Source organism: Equus quagga, chromosome 5, assembly GCF_021613505.1.
Source record: "Equus quagga isolate Etosha38 chromosome 5, UCLA_HA_Equagga_1.0, whole genome shotgun sequence".
Classification (NCBI taxonomy): domain Eukaryota; kingdom Metazoa; phylum Chordata; class Mammalia; order Perissodactyla; family Equidae; genus Equus; species Equus quagga.
The window spans coordinates 59,570,499-59,583,661 of NC_060271.1; the positions used below are offsets into that span (position 1 = coordinate 59,570,499).

At 43.3% G+C, this 13,163-nt stretch overlaps 1 protein-coding gene across 2 annotated transcripts in view; it reads left to right on the forward strand.

Moving 5' to 3' along the window:
- The window catches only part of TMEM131 (transmembrane protein 131), a 221,108-nt gene that overhangs the window by 184,464 nt on the left and 23,481 nt on the right, over window positions 1-13,163 (forward strand). For both annotated transcript variants that reach the window (XM_046660693.1, XM_046660691.1), the window contains exons 27-31: window positions 177-319; window positions 761-947; window positions 1,959-2,144; window positions 2,949-3,107; window positions 3,506-4,089. In XM_046660693.1, coding sequence (XP_046516649.1) covers window positions 177-319; window positions 761-947; window positions 1,959-2,144; window positions 2,949-3,107; window positions 3,506-4,089 — 1,259 coding nt within the window. The remainder of the gene's footprint in view (window positions 1-176; window positions 320-760; window positions 948-1,958; window positions 2,145-2,948; window positions 3,108-3,505; window positions 4,090-13,163) is intronic.

The following is a 13,163-nucleotide window of genomic DNA, read 5'->3' on the forward strand; positions in this document are numbered from 1 at the left end:
AAAAATGAAAAACTCTTGCTCTTCTCTCTGTAAATATTTTTAAATTCCAAACTTGTCACTCTTAAATTTAGTGTATTAATTTCTACATGGTGATTTATAAAATAACAACAAAAATTACAGATCGAAAGATTATGCAAATTTAATGGAAGAATAATCTGTAATTCTTGTTTGCATAGAAATAACCTGACCGTGATGGATGCTGTGATGGTCCAGGGACAAGGAACCACCGAGAGCTTGAGGGTGGCAGGCAAGCTTCCGGGTCCAGGGAGTTCCTTACGCTTTAAAATCACAGAAGCATTATTAAAAGATTGTACAGATAGTGAGTATTCCTAACAGTTCCAAGGTCAAAAATTTCAGCATTTGTTTCCAACAGTAAATAATTCCAGAAACAAGGACAGTATTTCTGTATGTGAACACGTATCTATTCGTGATGAACACTTAAGATTTTAAGGAAACACTCTGACTTGCTTTCAGGGTTGTTTGTTTTGGATCTTAAGAGATTTAAAGTATCAGTATTCCTTGCATGCTTTAGGTGATTGACTCTGAGTGTGAAAAATAAAACATAATTAAATTTTTGCCATCTAAAATGACATAGCAAAGTGGAGTACTTCCTGATGAAATCTGGGTAATAGCTGATGTCTTTGGCGTGAGGAGGTTGTCATAACCTCTGGCATATAGTAGTTCGTGGAGAATGTGTTAATCGTTTGGACCTGGAGCACGAGACCAAAATTTATGCACCCTCCTGATTTTTTTCCTTTAGGTTTGAAACTAAGAGAACCAAATTTCACGTTGAAAAGAACATTTAAAGTAGAGAATACAGGACAACTTCAAATTCACATAGAAACCATTGAAGTCAGTGGGTACTCATGTGAGGGATATGGCTTTAAAGTTGTTAATTGTCAAGAGTTTGCACTAAGTGCCAACGCCTCTAAAGACATAATCATATTGTAAGTATTTTTTTATAAGGTATAATGACTCACTAGCTTCTCATTAACTTTTTATACTCGAGTTGTTCACACTCTGTAGAAAGGTATATTTTCATACTTAGAAAAATAAGCTCTTTATCCACAAATGTATTTGATCTTTTTTTTCCCACGTAATCTTCATGTCTTTGTTTTCAAAATTGTGAAACTTTCTCTATCTCCAGAGTTGATCAGGTAATCTAGGAAACCAGTTTCAAAATTATTTTCAGGGTCATATTAAAGCATAAGGCGTTGGTAGGAAATTGAGTGTAAATTCACAGTCTGAGCAACAGAGCAGACGCTTGTATCCAGTGCAGCTTTTCCATGTTGTGCAGTGTAAGAATGTGTGATATTTTGGTTTTGAATGATTATATCAGTAATAGTTGCAGCATATGTAATAAAATGTAACCTCTGTCTCCTTAATTGAATGATAATTTCATGATCTTCCATGAATATTGACATAATAAGTAACTACCTTACCCCATGTAAGGCATAATACTTGGCACCCAAAGGTACAATGAGGAATGACTCCTTCCCTCAGGTGCAGATCATCTGGTTGGGGAGCATACAGTTAACAAAAAATCAAAGAATTGGGGCAGAAAGCGGTACTGCAGGAGATGAACACAGGATCACTAGGGGTAGGATGGTTTACAAAAAAGGCATTATTGGGAATGTATCCTGGGAGAAGAGTGTGGATGTAGATAGAAGAGAGGGAAAGGGACAGGAAAGAAACGCGGAGGCCACTTTCTGAATTAATAATTATGGGGAGCTAATCATTGTTCTTTTTTTCTGTAATTTCTCCAGTTATCCACAGAATATGGTTGTTTTTGTTATTAACTTCATGAGATAATGTTTTCTTCTTAGAATGAAGAAGTTGAGTATAAGTATCAAACTAAAATTCTGTGTTGTTTCAAAGGCGTATGAGATTGGTATTGTATTTAAACTGTTTGGGGTATGGTTTTAAAACTTAGTCTTACTGCCATCATTCTGTTTTAGGTTTACTCCTGATTTCACAGCTTCTAGAGTTATTCGTGAACTGAAGTTTATAACAACGAGTGGCTCTGAATTTGTATTTGTATTGAATGCATCCCTTCCGTACCATATGTTAGCAACCTGTGCAGAAGCCCTCCCCAGACCTAACTGGGAGCTGGCTTTGTACATCATCATCTCAGGAATAATGAGGTACTTGTGTCTTCTTTTGAGGTTGGTATTCAGGCGTCACTTGACACTGTTTCTTGAGTGCCCGCTGTGTGCCAGTCACTGTTCTGAGAGCTGGGGATCCACCAGCGAACAAAGCAGACCTCTGCCTTAGTCGAGCTTACATATGCTAGAGGAGCAGTCAGAACTGAACCCATCTTGGGTGGTAGATACAATAAACAGAAGCCTTTTCTGCCTTTGAAATTTGGTATACACGTTAAGTACATGTTAATTTCTTCAAGGAAAAAACACTCATAATTTACCAGGTAAAGTTTCTTGATTTGGGCATATGTAATTTACTCAACATAATAGTATGTTTTTCTTGAATCATACCTGTGCAACATGAAACTGATTAGAAATATTTTTTAAATCCTCAACATCCTTATCTTTTTTTCAGTATATTTCTTTATGTGTTTTGAGAATTAGAGTTACTCACCTCTAAATTAATTTATATTGTTAGCCCACACATTCTTTAAGGGAAAAGAGTTGGCCTACAGAGTTAAAACCAAAAAGATAAAAGCTGCTTCTTGGTAAAAGTTTGGAAAGTATCCTCCTGACACAAATAGTGATTTCCTCTAGATAAGCCTCTGTGTTAAGTCGGCGTTCTGAAAAATTGATGTGCACACTTTTATCTGTGGCGCATTGTGTCTTCTCCACTAAAAATTGTCACAGGCATGTTTGGTTTTTATATCGTACTGTACTTTACCAAGAAGCTCTGCCTTTCATATCAGCTTTTGTTATTCTTGCACTAACAAATGAACCCAATTCTCTGACTTCTGTACCCGGCAGTGCACTGTTTCTTTTGGTAATTGGAACGGCCTATTTAGAAGCTCAAGGAATTTGGGAGCCCTTCCGAAGGCGACTATCTTTTGAGGCCTCGAACCCGCCCTTTGATGTGGGAAGACCATTTGATCTCAGGAGAATCGTTGGTATTTCATCTGAAGGAAAGTATGTGCACGTGCTGGAAATAAATGCTCTAGAATACGTAGATTTGGCTTGTGTAATTAAAGGAAGAACCAAGTTTCTTCCTTTCTCGGGGGGGGAAGTCTTAATTCTCATTACTTAATAATACCCTGTGTATAGCTCTCAATTACTAAGAACTCATAGCAAATACCATGTTTTTATTATGGTAGTGAGGGTTAAAATATTCTTGGTTGTATCACTGACTCGATTCCTAAATTTTCAGATAGAACAAACCTATAGAGTTGTGAAAAGCGTCCTATTTCTTGCCGTTTTTTCCTCACAGTAGTTTATATTTGTGGTGGCTATACTGATGAAATAAAATTTTTTTAATCTTAGATTTTGTAGGTTGCTGTTTACTGATCTGCAGTTGGTCCTTTTTTCAGCTTGAACACACTCAGCTGTGACCCCGGTCACAGCAGGGGGTTCTGTGGAGCAGGTGGCTCGTCATCCCGACCCAGTGCAGGGAGTCATAAGCAGTGTGGCCCATCAGTCCACCCGCACAGCAGCCACAGCAATAGAAACTCAGCTGACGTGGAAAACGTCAGAGCCAAAAACAGCTCAAGTACCTCTAGCAGGACTAATGCACAGTCGGCTAGCAAAGCAAGCCCCCTTGTCTTAGATTCCAGTGCAGTGGCCCAGAGTCATGCAGCAGGCAGAAAGTCCCGAGGGCCGAAGCAGAGCCAGCACAGCAGCCAGCACCATGTCCACAGCCCGCTGGAGCAGCACTCTCCACCTCCACCACCACCGCCAGTGCCTCAGCACCAGGAGCCACAGCCGGAAAGGCTGTCACCCGCCCCCCTCGTGCACCCTTCCCACCCAGAACGTGCCAGCAGCACAAGGCACAGCTCAGAGGACTCCGACATCACCAGTCTCATAGAAGCCATGGACAAGGACTTCGACCACCACGACTCCCCGCCCCTAGAAGTGTTTACAGAGCAGCCGCCATCACCATTGTCAAAAAGCAAAGGTAATCGTCTGTTCTCACTGTCAGAGAAGCGCGATGCCTGAGGGGAAAGCTAGTGCACGTTTAAGAGCTGCTGTGATCGTAGTTGTGAGAAACAGCTACTTCAGTAGGTGTTCTGGCTCAAGTTTCTCTCCAGTATTGGACTTCAGCGCTTCCCTGTCAGAATGCAAGTAGAGGTGTCCATTTATCATGAAAGATATTTGTGTTTCTTAGATTACTTACCACACTGAGAAATTTATTGGACATCTACTGTTTTCCTTTCCTGCCTGTGATTATTGTGGTGTTGTGGTAGGTTGAGCTTTTTGTTAATTGTTAAAATAATTTTTACCATAGTGGTAAAATGGATATCGTCTGCCCTTTAACTCAAAACTAGGATTCCACTTTAGAGTAGGGGTTGGCAGACTACAGCCAGTGGGTCAAATCACCGCCTGTTTTTGTAAATAAAGTTTTGCTGGAACACAGCCATGCTCATTCGTTTACGTATGTCTGGCTGCTTTCCGAAGTGCTGCAACAGCAGAGTTGAGTAGTTATGACATACGAGGTCCACAAATGTGAAAATATTTACTGTCTAGCCCTTTACAGAAGAAGTTTGCTGACCCCTCCTTTAGAGTTCTGCATACTGTATTAGTTCTGTTTTCTCATTAACAAATTACCCCAAAACCTAGCAGCTTAAAACACCACCATTTACTGTCTCACAGTGTCTGTGGGTCAGGCATCTGGTACAGCTAGGCTGGGTTCTCCGGCTCTCATAAGACTACGATCAAGGTGTTGGCCAGGGCTGAAGACATCTTAAGGTTCAGCTCAAGGTGGACCTGCTTCTGAGCTCACTCTGGTGGTTGATGTACGATTCAATTCTTCATGGCCTATTGGACTGAGGGTCTCGATTCTTCGCTGGCTGTGGCCAGCAGCCTGTCCTCTCCATAGAGCAGCTCAAAGCAATTGGCTTCACCAGAGCGAGCAAGCAAGAAGGCAAAAGAGAGAACAAGCTAGCCCAGTGAAAGTCAGTCTTTTATGACCTACTCCTGGAAGTGACACCCATCAGTTTTGCAGTATTCTCTGCTCAATAGAAGTGTGGCCCAGCCCACGCTCCCGGAAAGAGAATTCCACAGGAGCATAAATACAGTACCAGGAGGTGGGGCTCATTGGAGCCCCCTTAGAAGTCCACATACCACACATATGTAGGTGGGCTGATTAGTAACTTCCAAAATCCAAATGTAAAAACTAGTAAATGTCCTCTAGCTATATTTCAGTTCAGTCCCTTAGAGCCTAAACTTTTTTGCATCTTCCCTTCTCTCCTGTGGCAGCCATGCTAATAATGTTATTCCAGGTGTATTTAAGTACCTCCCTCGCTGACGTACCAAGGACTTAACACAGGGAACATGGCAGCCCCAGGAGGCCAGAGGAGACCTGACGCCCCAGAGCCCAGGGTTTTCTTCTAGAGAATTTCTTAATCCCAGTCATCCGAAGACTAGTTGTGTTGAGTCCTCTTAGAATTACCTGCATTTGGATTTGTAAAACAGTAAAATGTCTTGAATGTTATTTAACTTCTTCCACAGAAATCTTTTTTTCTGTTAACTCATTATTAATAGAGCTTATACATTTTAGGGTAATTTTTATAGTGGGATTAAATGAATGCTTAAAGTTCTTGTTTTTATTAGATCAAGTTACATAATGTGTTTTCCCATATTGAGGGCATGGATAATAGAAACATATATTATCCTTTCTGACAGGGAGTTTGGCAATCAGTGGAATGCTCCTTGCCTGTGTCTAAGCTGGTCCTCTAACCTCAGTGTGACAGGTCCATTTTTATTTGCAGGGTCATTCCTCTAGAGTGTAAATTTTACAATTAAAAAATGCTTTTTAATTTTCACAGTGGTCCTAGAGTCGACCTACTAAAAGATATTTAATGATGGACCGTGGATACCACATTATTAGTGACTCTTGTCGTTTCTAGCTTTGGAGAGTATTCACAGTGACCTCTCGTCAGATGAATGTGACCTCCCTAGATCCCACCGTCTCCGAGTTGAGTGGCTCGCAGGCCAGCCAGCCATTTCCCTGCTTATGCCTCCAGTCACTATTCCTTGTGAAGGTGGAGCCCAGAAATGCCCTCTGTTCGTGGCTGGCCTAAGCAGGGCCTCATACAGTTGGACAGTCATTAGATTCTGTACTTCTGTGGTTTCTCCCCTGATAACTGTAAGCCCTAGGGACTGGGCAGCGGCCATTGCTGGATTGAGGGTTAAAACCTCAGAAAGCTTTGAACCTGGTGCAGTCAGTTCTCAGTATCTGCATTAACTGAACAAGTAGTGCAATCTGCAGCCATCCTTGTTTCTACCTTTGGCATCTGAAGGGTGGCTTTATGTAGGGTCGGGAGCAGCAGAGTGATGTGGGGTCCCAAGGCCAGGTGCTACCATCAGTCAGGCCCAGATCAAATCCTGTCTCTGCCACTTACTAACTGTGTGACATTGGAGAAAATTACTTCTCTGAGTCTCCGTTTGTTCTCTTTAAGATGGAGAGGATAGCTACTACTTACTTTGTAGGGTGTAGCTACTGCCATGATAGTTATTAGGGAAGGAAATGGTGCACACCATCTCTAGCCTGCTGAGTGGAAGGTGGCTCTGGAACATCCCAGCAGAAATGTCTGCTTGGAACATGGTCTTGAGGGTAAGAAATGGAACAAGCAGAGGGCTAAGACTCCTGAGAGCAAGGCCAGCAAGAAGGCGGCCAGCAGACAGCATGACAGAAAGCAAGTGGAAGATATGGTTAGCATATCCCAGCAAGGCCAGAGGAAGCAAAGTAGAACAGAGCCTGGCAGTTAGGACATTATTTGACCTTGGCAAGAATAGTTTCTGTGAAGTGACAGGACTAGAAACCGGGTTGCTGTGGCTGGAGAGTACCTTTCACATCAGACTGTTAACAGTGGCCACTGCTTAGTGTATGTGTTGGGGGCGAGTGAGTGAAAGGGAGTGTTTACCCTTTAATCTATAGTTTCCATGTTCTTTAATTTTTAATAAGAATAAGAGATGCATATATTGTGTGGTAGTGGTTATTCTGTTTTGTGTTTTTTGGTGAGGAAGATTGGTCCCGAGCTAACATCTGTTGCCAATCTTCCTCTTTTTGCTCGAGGAAGATTGTCACTGAGGTAACATCTGTTTTTGCTTGAGGAAGATTGTCACTGAGCTAACATCTGTTCCCATCTTCCTCTATTTTGTATGTGGGACGTTGCCACAGCATGGCTTAATGAGCTGTGTATAGGTCTGCGCCCGGGATCCAAACCTGCGAACCCTGGGCCGCCAAAGCGTAGTCTGCTAACTTAACCGCTATGCCACCGGGCGAGGCCCACGCGTGGTAGTATTTTTAATGACAAAAAAAATGGAGAACAAGGTGCTTGAAAATATCTACGTCTCAAGGACAATGTTCCAGACAGGACTGCACACGCCTCGTGCACCTTGGTGATTGGCGTTGCTGTGTCTGCAGTGAGGAAATGCAATCTGAGAAAGGTAACGTCAGGCAGATATGGGAACCAAGCCCAGGCCTGACTGTAACCCCTCAGATGGTAACTGCACTACACGGCCGCCTCCAGAAAGGAGAAGCAAACGAGATAATTGTGAAAACAAATGCCCAAGGAGGTGGGGTGGCATGAGACCCAGTTCAGTAGATTATAAAAGCAGGGACGCTTATTCCTCAGGCATGTTGATGCAGGCGAACTGATAGAGATGAAGAGACGGCACAGGGGAGCTTTTATTTGAGCTAAAATCACAGCTGCTGAGCCTAAAGGGAGAAGCGGTAGGGTAGAAACAGAAAGTAGAGCCAGTTCAGAATAGTCACATTCCAGATAGCTGAGATTTCTGTAGCCGGGAGTCCAGGGCACGTGAGAGTTGGATTTGCAGAGCAGCCCCTCGGGCAACACTGGGGACGCCGCTGAGGGTCTCCGTGGCACTGCCGCAAACCTCTGTCTTTTCTCTCCGTTATGCTCTGCAGTCCACAGGTGCAGACTGAAGGCTGGGTGGATGGATTGAGACAGTGTTGGAGTTCTACAGGACAGGAACAGCAAAAAGATACAGGGTAAGAATGTCACAGATGCTCGCAGGAGAGTGGAGGATGTGCCAGGCTGTGTGGAATTAGCAGGATAGGGAAGGACCTTAATCCAGAAGAAACCTCACAGACAGGGAGAGCATGAACAAGTCAAGGGCTGGGAGATCCAACAAGTCAAATTGCAGGGATCGTGGAAGCAAGAGGATGATAGGAGACTGAGGCATGAAAATGAGGCAGGAGAGTTTAGGGTTTCAGAGAAAAAGCAGTTCTGGGCAATAGCAGGTTCTTAGGTGCAGCCTCGGAAATAGGATGTGGAAGAGTAACAGAAGTAAAGCCCATTGGCAGCAGCAAGGCCACAGAGCTAGAGGTCCACAGTCCCTTACACGAGTCTGGGAGTCACCTGTGTTTGGGGATTCAGATTTTTGGAAAGGTATACAGTGCATATACCATGTAATTCAGAAGACTATAAAAGTAGCCCCACGTCAGCTCAGCTTAGGCTGTGCCACCAAAAGAGTTTAGTCATCAGGGGCTGATCCAGTGGCCTGGCGGTTAAGTGCGCATGTTCCACTTCAGCGGCCTGGGGTTTGCCAGTTAGGATCCCGGGTGCAGACATGGCACTGCTTGGTACACCATGCTGTGGTAGGCGTCCCAAATATAAAGTGGAGGAAGATGGGCACGGATGTTAGCTCAAGGCCAGTCTTCCTCAGCAAAAAGAGGAGGATTGGCAGCAGATGTTAGCTCAGGGCTAATCTTCCTGGAAAAAAAAAAAAAGTTCAGTCATCAATTTTTGTTTCTAAATGAGTTAAGGAAAAAGAGCTTTGAGAGCTTTTTGAAATTTGGATTTCAGAGTCACTGATAAGAGAGGTCAGTGAGTGAGTCTCATGCCAGGCTCTTTAGTGAAGAGCCAGGAGATCTTTAGGCTATGGTGGAGAGGCCGACAGAGTGTGTAGGAATGCAGTGGGTGTGTAGTTGTCCTAGATGTAGATCGTTCTTGGTGCGTGGATCTGATTGGTCACCCTCCCCGCCCCACCCCCCCGGCCTTCCAGGCTGCATGCTGAGTGACAGACAGACTAGATTCAGAGCTAAATTACAAAACCCATCCTAACCTCTCCTCCCTCCAGAAGCAGGGCGTCTGATAAGTATGGGTGAAGCCTGGGCCTTGGTCCGTAGGCTTCCCACTCCCTCCTCTACTAATGTTTATAGTCCCACAAGCAGAGCTAACCGGTCCTCGGAGTCAATCTAACCTGGTTTGTCCAACACAGGCAGAGAAGCTGGACAAGAGTGAGCAGAGAAGAGGGCTAGTATTGGCCCAGGGAAGCTGGCCCTCTGAGGTCAGCTGGCCACCTGGGGCCGGAAGTGCAGTGGCTTACCCACATAGAGGAGCCATTCCCTGGAAGAGAGGGTATGGGGTGAGTCTGTTAAGGCCTTGCTACCCGGATTTGCAGTCCAGGACCAGCAATAGTAACATCACTTGGCAACTTTTAGAAATGTAGAATCTTGGGCCCCAGCCCAAACTGCTGGGTTGAATAGGAATCTGCATTTAACAGGATCCACGGGCGATTAGATAACCTGTGTTTGGCCATTATAAGCCCACCCACTAGTGGAAAGTAACCAGTAAGTGTCCTTGGGAGGTGGGCACTGGTCCCATCTAGTGGTTTTTTAGGCAGGCAAGGAACTGCCCTTAAAGGGGTTGGAGAGAAATACCTAAACAGAAGCACAAAAGCTGTCCTCTCCCAACGTTAAATTGTAGTCAGTTTGTTTATGAATGTCCATGATACTATTTCTAGAATAAACAAATCCAAAATCTAATTGAACGTCTTAATTTTATGAAAACCCTAAATAATTGTCCTCTGTATCCTATGAAGTTTGGGTTGTGCTACCTTTTTTCCCTAGTCTGGTGTACGTTATGGGTTCTGCTTAGTGCTGCAAACGGTATACCGATGAAAGAAGAACCACAACAAAATAGATCATGGGTCTTTCAAACTCAGTATTAACTCCTTCCCTGGGATAGAAGTAAGGTTTTTTCACTTAATAGGAATTCTTTTCTACCTTCTATTGGGCTAAACAGGCATCTTTGCTATCTAAGCACAGAGCTTAATAAGAAAAAATAATGCTTGCTATAATTTTGAAAATAATATTTACTTTAGCTAAAGAGCTTCTGAAGAGTTTTCTTCATATGCACTTTTGGCGTGTTTTAGTTTATCATACTCCTATAAAGGTATTATTTCAGAATAAATAGAGGAAAATAAATTTACACGACCAGTACTGACTCAAGTAAATTGTGTGTTGGTCTGTATAATTTATTGGCCTCATTTTAGACCTTTTAAGCAGCCACAGGATGAGAAGGAAGACACATTCCTGCCGGAATTGGTGATTCTGTAGAGATTCTCCAGAATCTCCCGTCAGGTGTTGTCACTGACATTGCCTAAGCCTGGGCTTGGGTCCACAGCTGCCGGGGACTGCGCGTGTTCAGAGAAACCATTGGCTCTAGTAATTCACACTCCCCTGAAGCAGTTCTTTTGGGTGGAAATTAAATGAAATGCTTTAAAGTGAGAGAGAGTCAACCAAAGCAACTTGCCAAACTAGTGATTACAAATTCATTTTTACACTACTTAGTGAAGACAAAGAAAAAGTCAATGAGCAAGACATGTTCTTTAAATTTATAATTCAGTTTGCCTACTTTTAAAATGATTGGAGGTGGTTAAAATTATTAAAGCATATTTATAAAACAGTGAAAGTCAGAAAGTAGTTATTTTTTTATCTGTTTGCTTTTAATTATGGTGCTATCTCAACAGAAACCTAGAATAAAGTTTGTTGTTACCATTAAGTATTAAGTTGAGCTGCAAATTTCCTGGCAGCTAAGGGCAAAGTAAAACATCATTATGTAGTTCTCATGCAGGAAGAGGAAGTATCAGAGTTCATCTGAAAAAACAGCCTTTGTTGGCATTGCATTCCTGCTTGAACCTGAGGACACTGAATGATAGAATGGGCATTGTGTCTTTATTGAGGAGAATATGGGACTGTTCCCCACACAGGTGCTCTATATTGACTGGCCTCGTAACATGAAATCATGACTCCTCATCTGCATCTTGCTTCTCAGATGTACTCCTAGCCGCACCCACACACACAGCATTTATGCTGACTGGGGTGTGTATATATTCAGTTCACAGTTGGGGTATCTGATAGGGGTCAGAACTTCACTGCGAGGTGAAGGTGTGAGACCCATGAGCAGTGGATAGCACTCGGTCACAAATATTTAGCAGCCTGCCTTGTGTTCTTGTACACGCGTGTTAGCACCAAGGTGCCCTCCAGGTAGAGACAAATGTTTTTTGTCTATGAAGAGTTTTGAATTCACTCAATTATTAGGAAAAATGTACTTAATTAGGCTTTAAAGCAATGAAGAAACTGTTTCATTCTGACCATTTTTAAGAGCAGGCGTAGCAGCCACCAACTGAATATCTGATTTGAGGAGAGTTGCAGAAAGTATGCCCTCTCCAAGCTGGATGGGAGTGTTTCGTACTAGCCATTGAGTCTTGATGAATGATTATCAGGTGTTAGCAGGGTGAGATGGGTTTTGGTGCCTGGCTTTCTACCGTGCACCCCTTTTTTCTCTCAGGTCTTCTGCCATAGAAGTGTGCACACAATGAGCAATGAAGTACACTTGTCTTAATCACCATCAGGTACCCCGTAACCTCCTCCCTACCACCTCCCTGCCAATGACAGAACTTAGGTGGAGAAAGAATCTTACGCTGAGAGTCCAAGTGAGGCCTCTTGCTTCCCTTCCAGGTCTGAAACTTCTTATCAGAACTTGTGTATTTGGGCATGGCAGGAGAGAGCATGAGGTAGATAGTTGGGGCTTCAGAAGGCACCCAGGTTTGCTCTTCCAACCAGCCATGTGAATGAGGGAGAACGGCCAGCATTTTCTGAGGGAGGGACGCACGGGGGCATTTAGACCTCTTCTTGCCCCCTGGAGGCAGGACGTGAAGACAAGAGCAGGGGAGCTTGTCACGTGAGAGCACCGGCCAGCCACACGTCAGAGTCTGCTGTAGCTTGTCATAATAGCCTTGTCTCTGGCAGGCTTATCTTCTGATTTGCTGCGTAGACGGGCTTACACCCAAATCATTCTGTCAAATAACTGTTCTCACTTTCTTTTATTCAGGCACACAAATTATATATTTCTAAAAGTATTAGTAGCCTAGGACCCATAGATTATATGTAGAAAATAATTTTCAGTGGTAGTTATGCTACAAAGAAGTTTTTGTATGCATAGATTGCAGAAAGCAGCAAGTTTTCTGAAGTATGTCAAAAGCCATAAAAAGAAATAATGCACACACATCATTTGAACCAGTAAGCTTATATCTGGAAATTTAGCATCAGGAAATAATCTTACATACACCATATTTTATAATGGTGAAAAATGAAAACTGCCTATGGGGCTGGCCCGATGGTGCAGCGGTTAAGTTCACGGGCTCTGTTTCGGCAGCCCGGGGTTCGCCATTTCAGATCCTGGCTGCGGACCTATGTCCTGCTTGTCAAGCCATGCTATGGCAGGCATCCCACATATAAAGTAGAGGAAGATGGGCCACAGATGTTAGCTCAGGGCTAATCTTCCTCAAAAAGAAAAAAAAGGACATTCCTAAATATCTAAGGACAGGGTTTGTAATTGCAGTATATTAACTCATGCAGCGTGTCATTTAAAATAATCATGCGTAGAGTGTCCATCTGTGATATTAGGCTTTGAGAGAAAACCATTGTCCACTTCATACACTGTCCTCCTCCTCTCTTCTCAGTGAGGGAAGCAGCGTATGGCAGTGGTCAGTTGTGAGGTAGACCTCTGTAAATCTTTCCTTTTTCTCGGACAAGATTAGAATGAGAGATGCAGTCCTTGGCATGGTGAAAAGAAAATTGGAATAGGGTTTGGAAGGGTGCCTTTCAGGCCAAATGGACCTATTATTTGCATGAGAAAAAGTGTGTTTAGCTTTTTAAAGGTAAACACTTGGTTCGTTCTGAAGAATTAATATAGTTGGCAAGGATTAGTACTCACC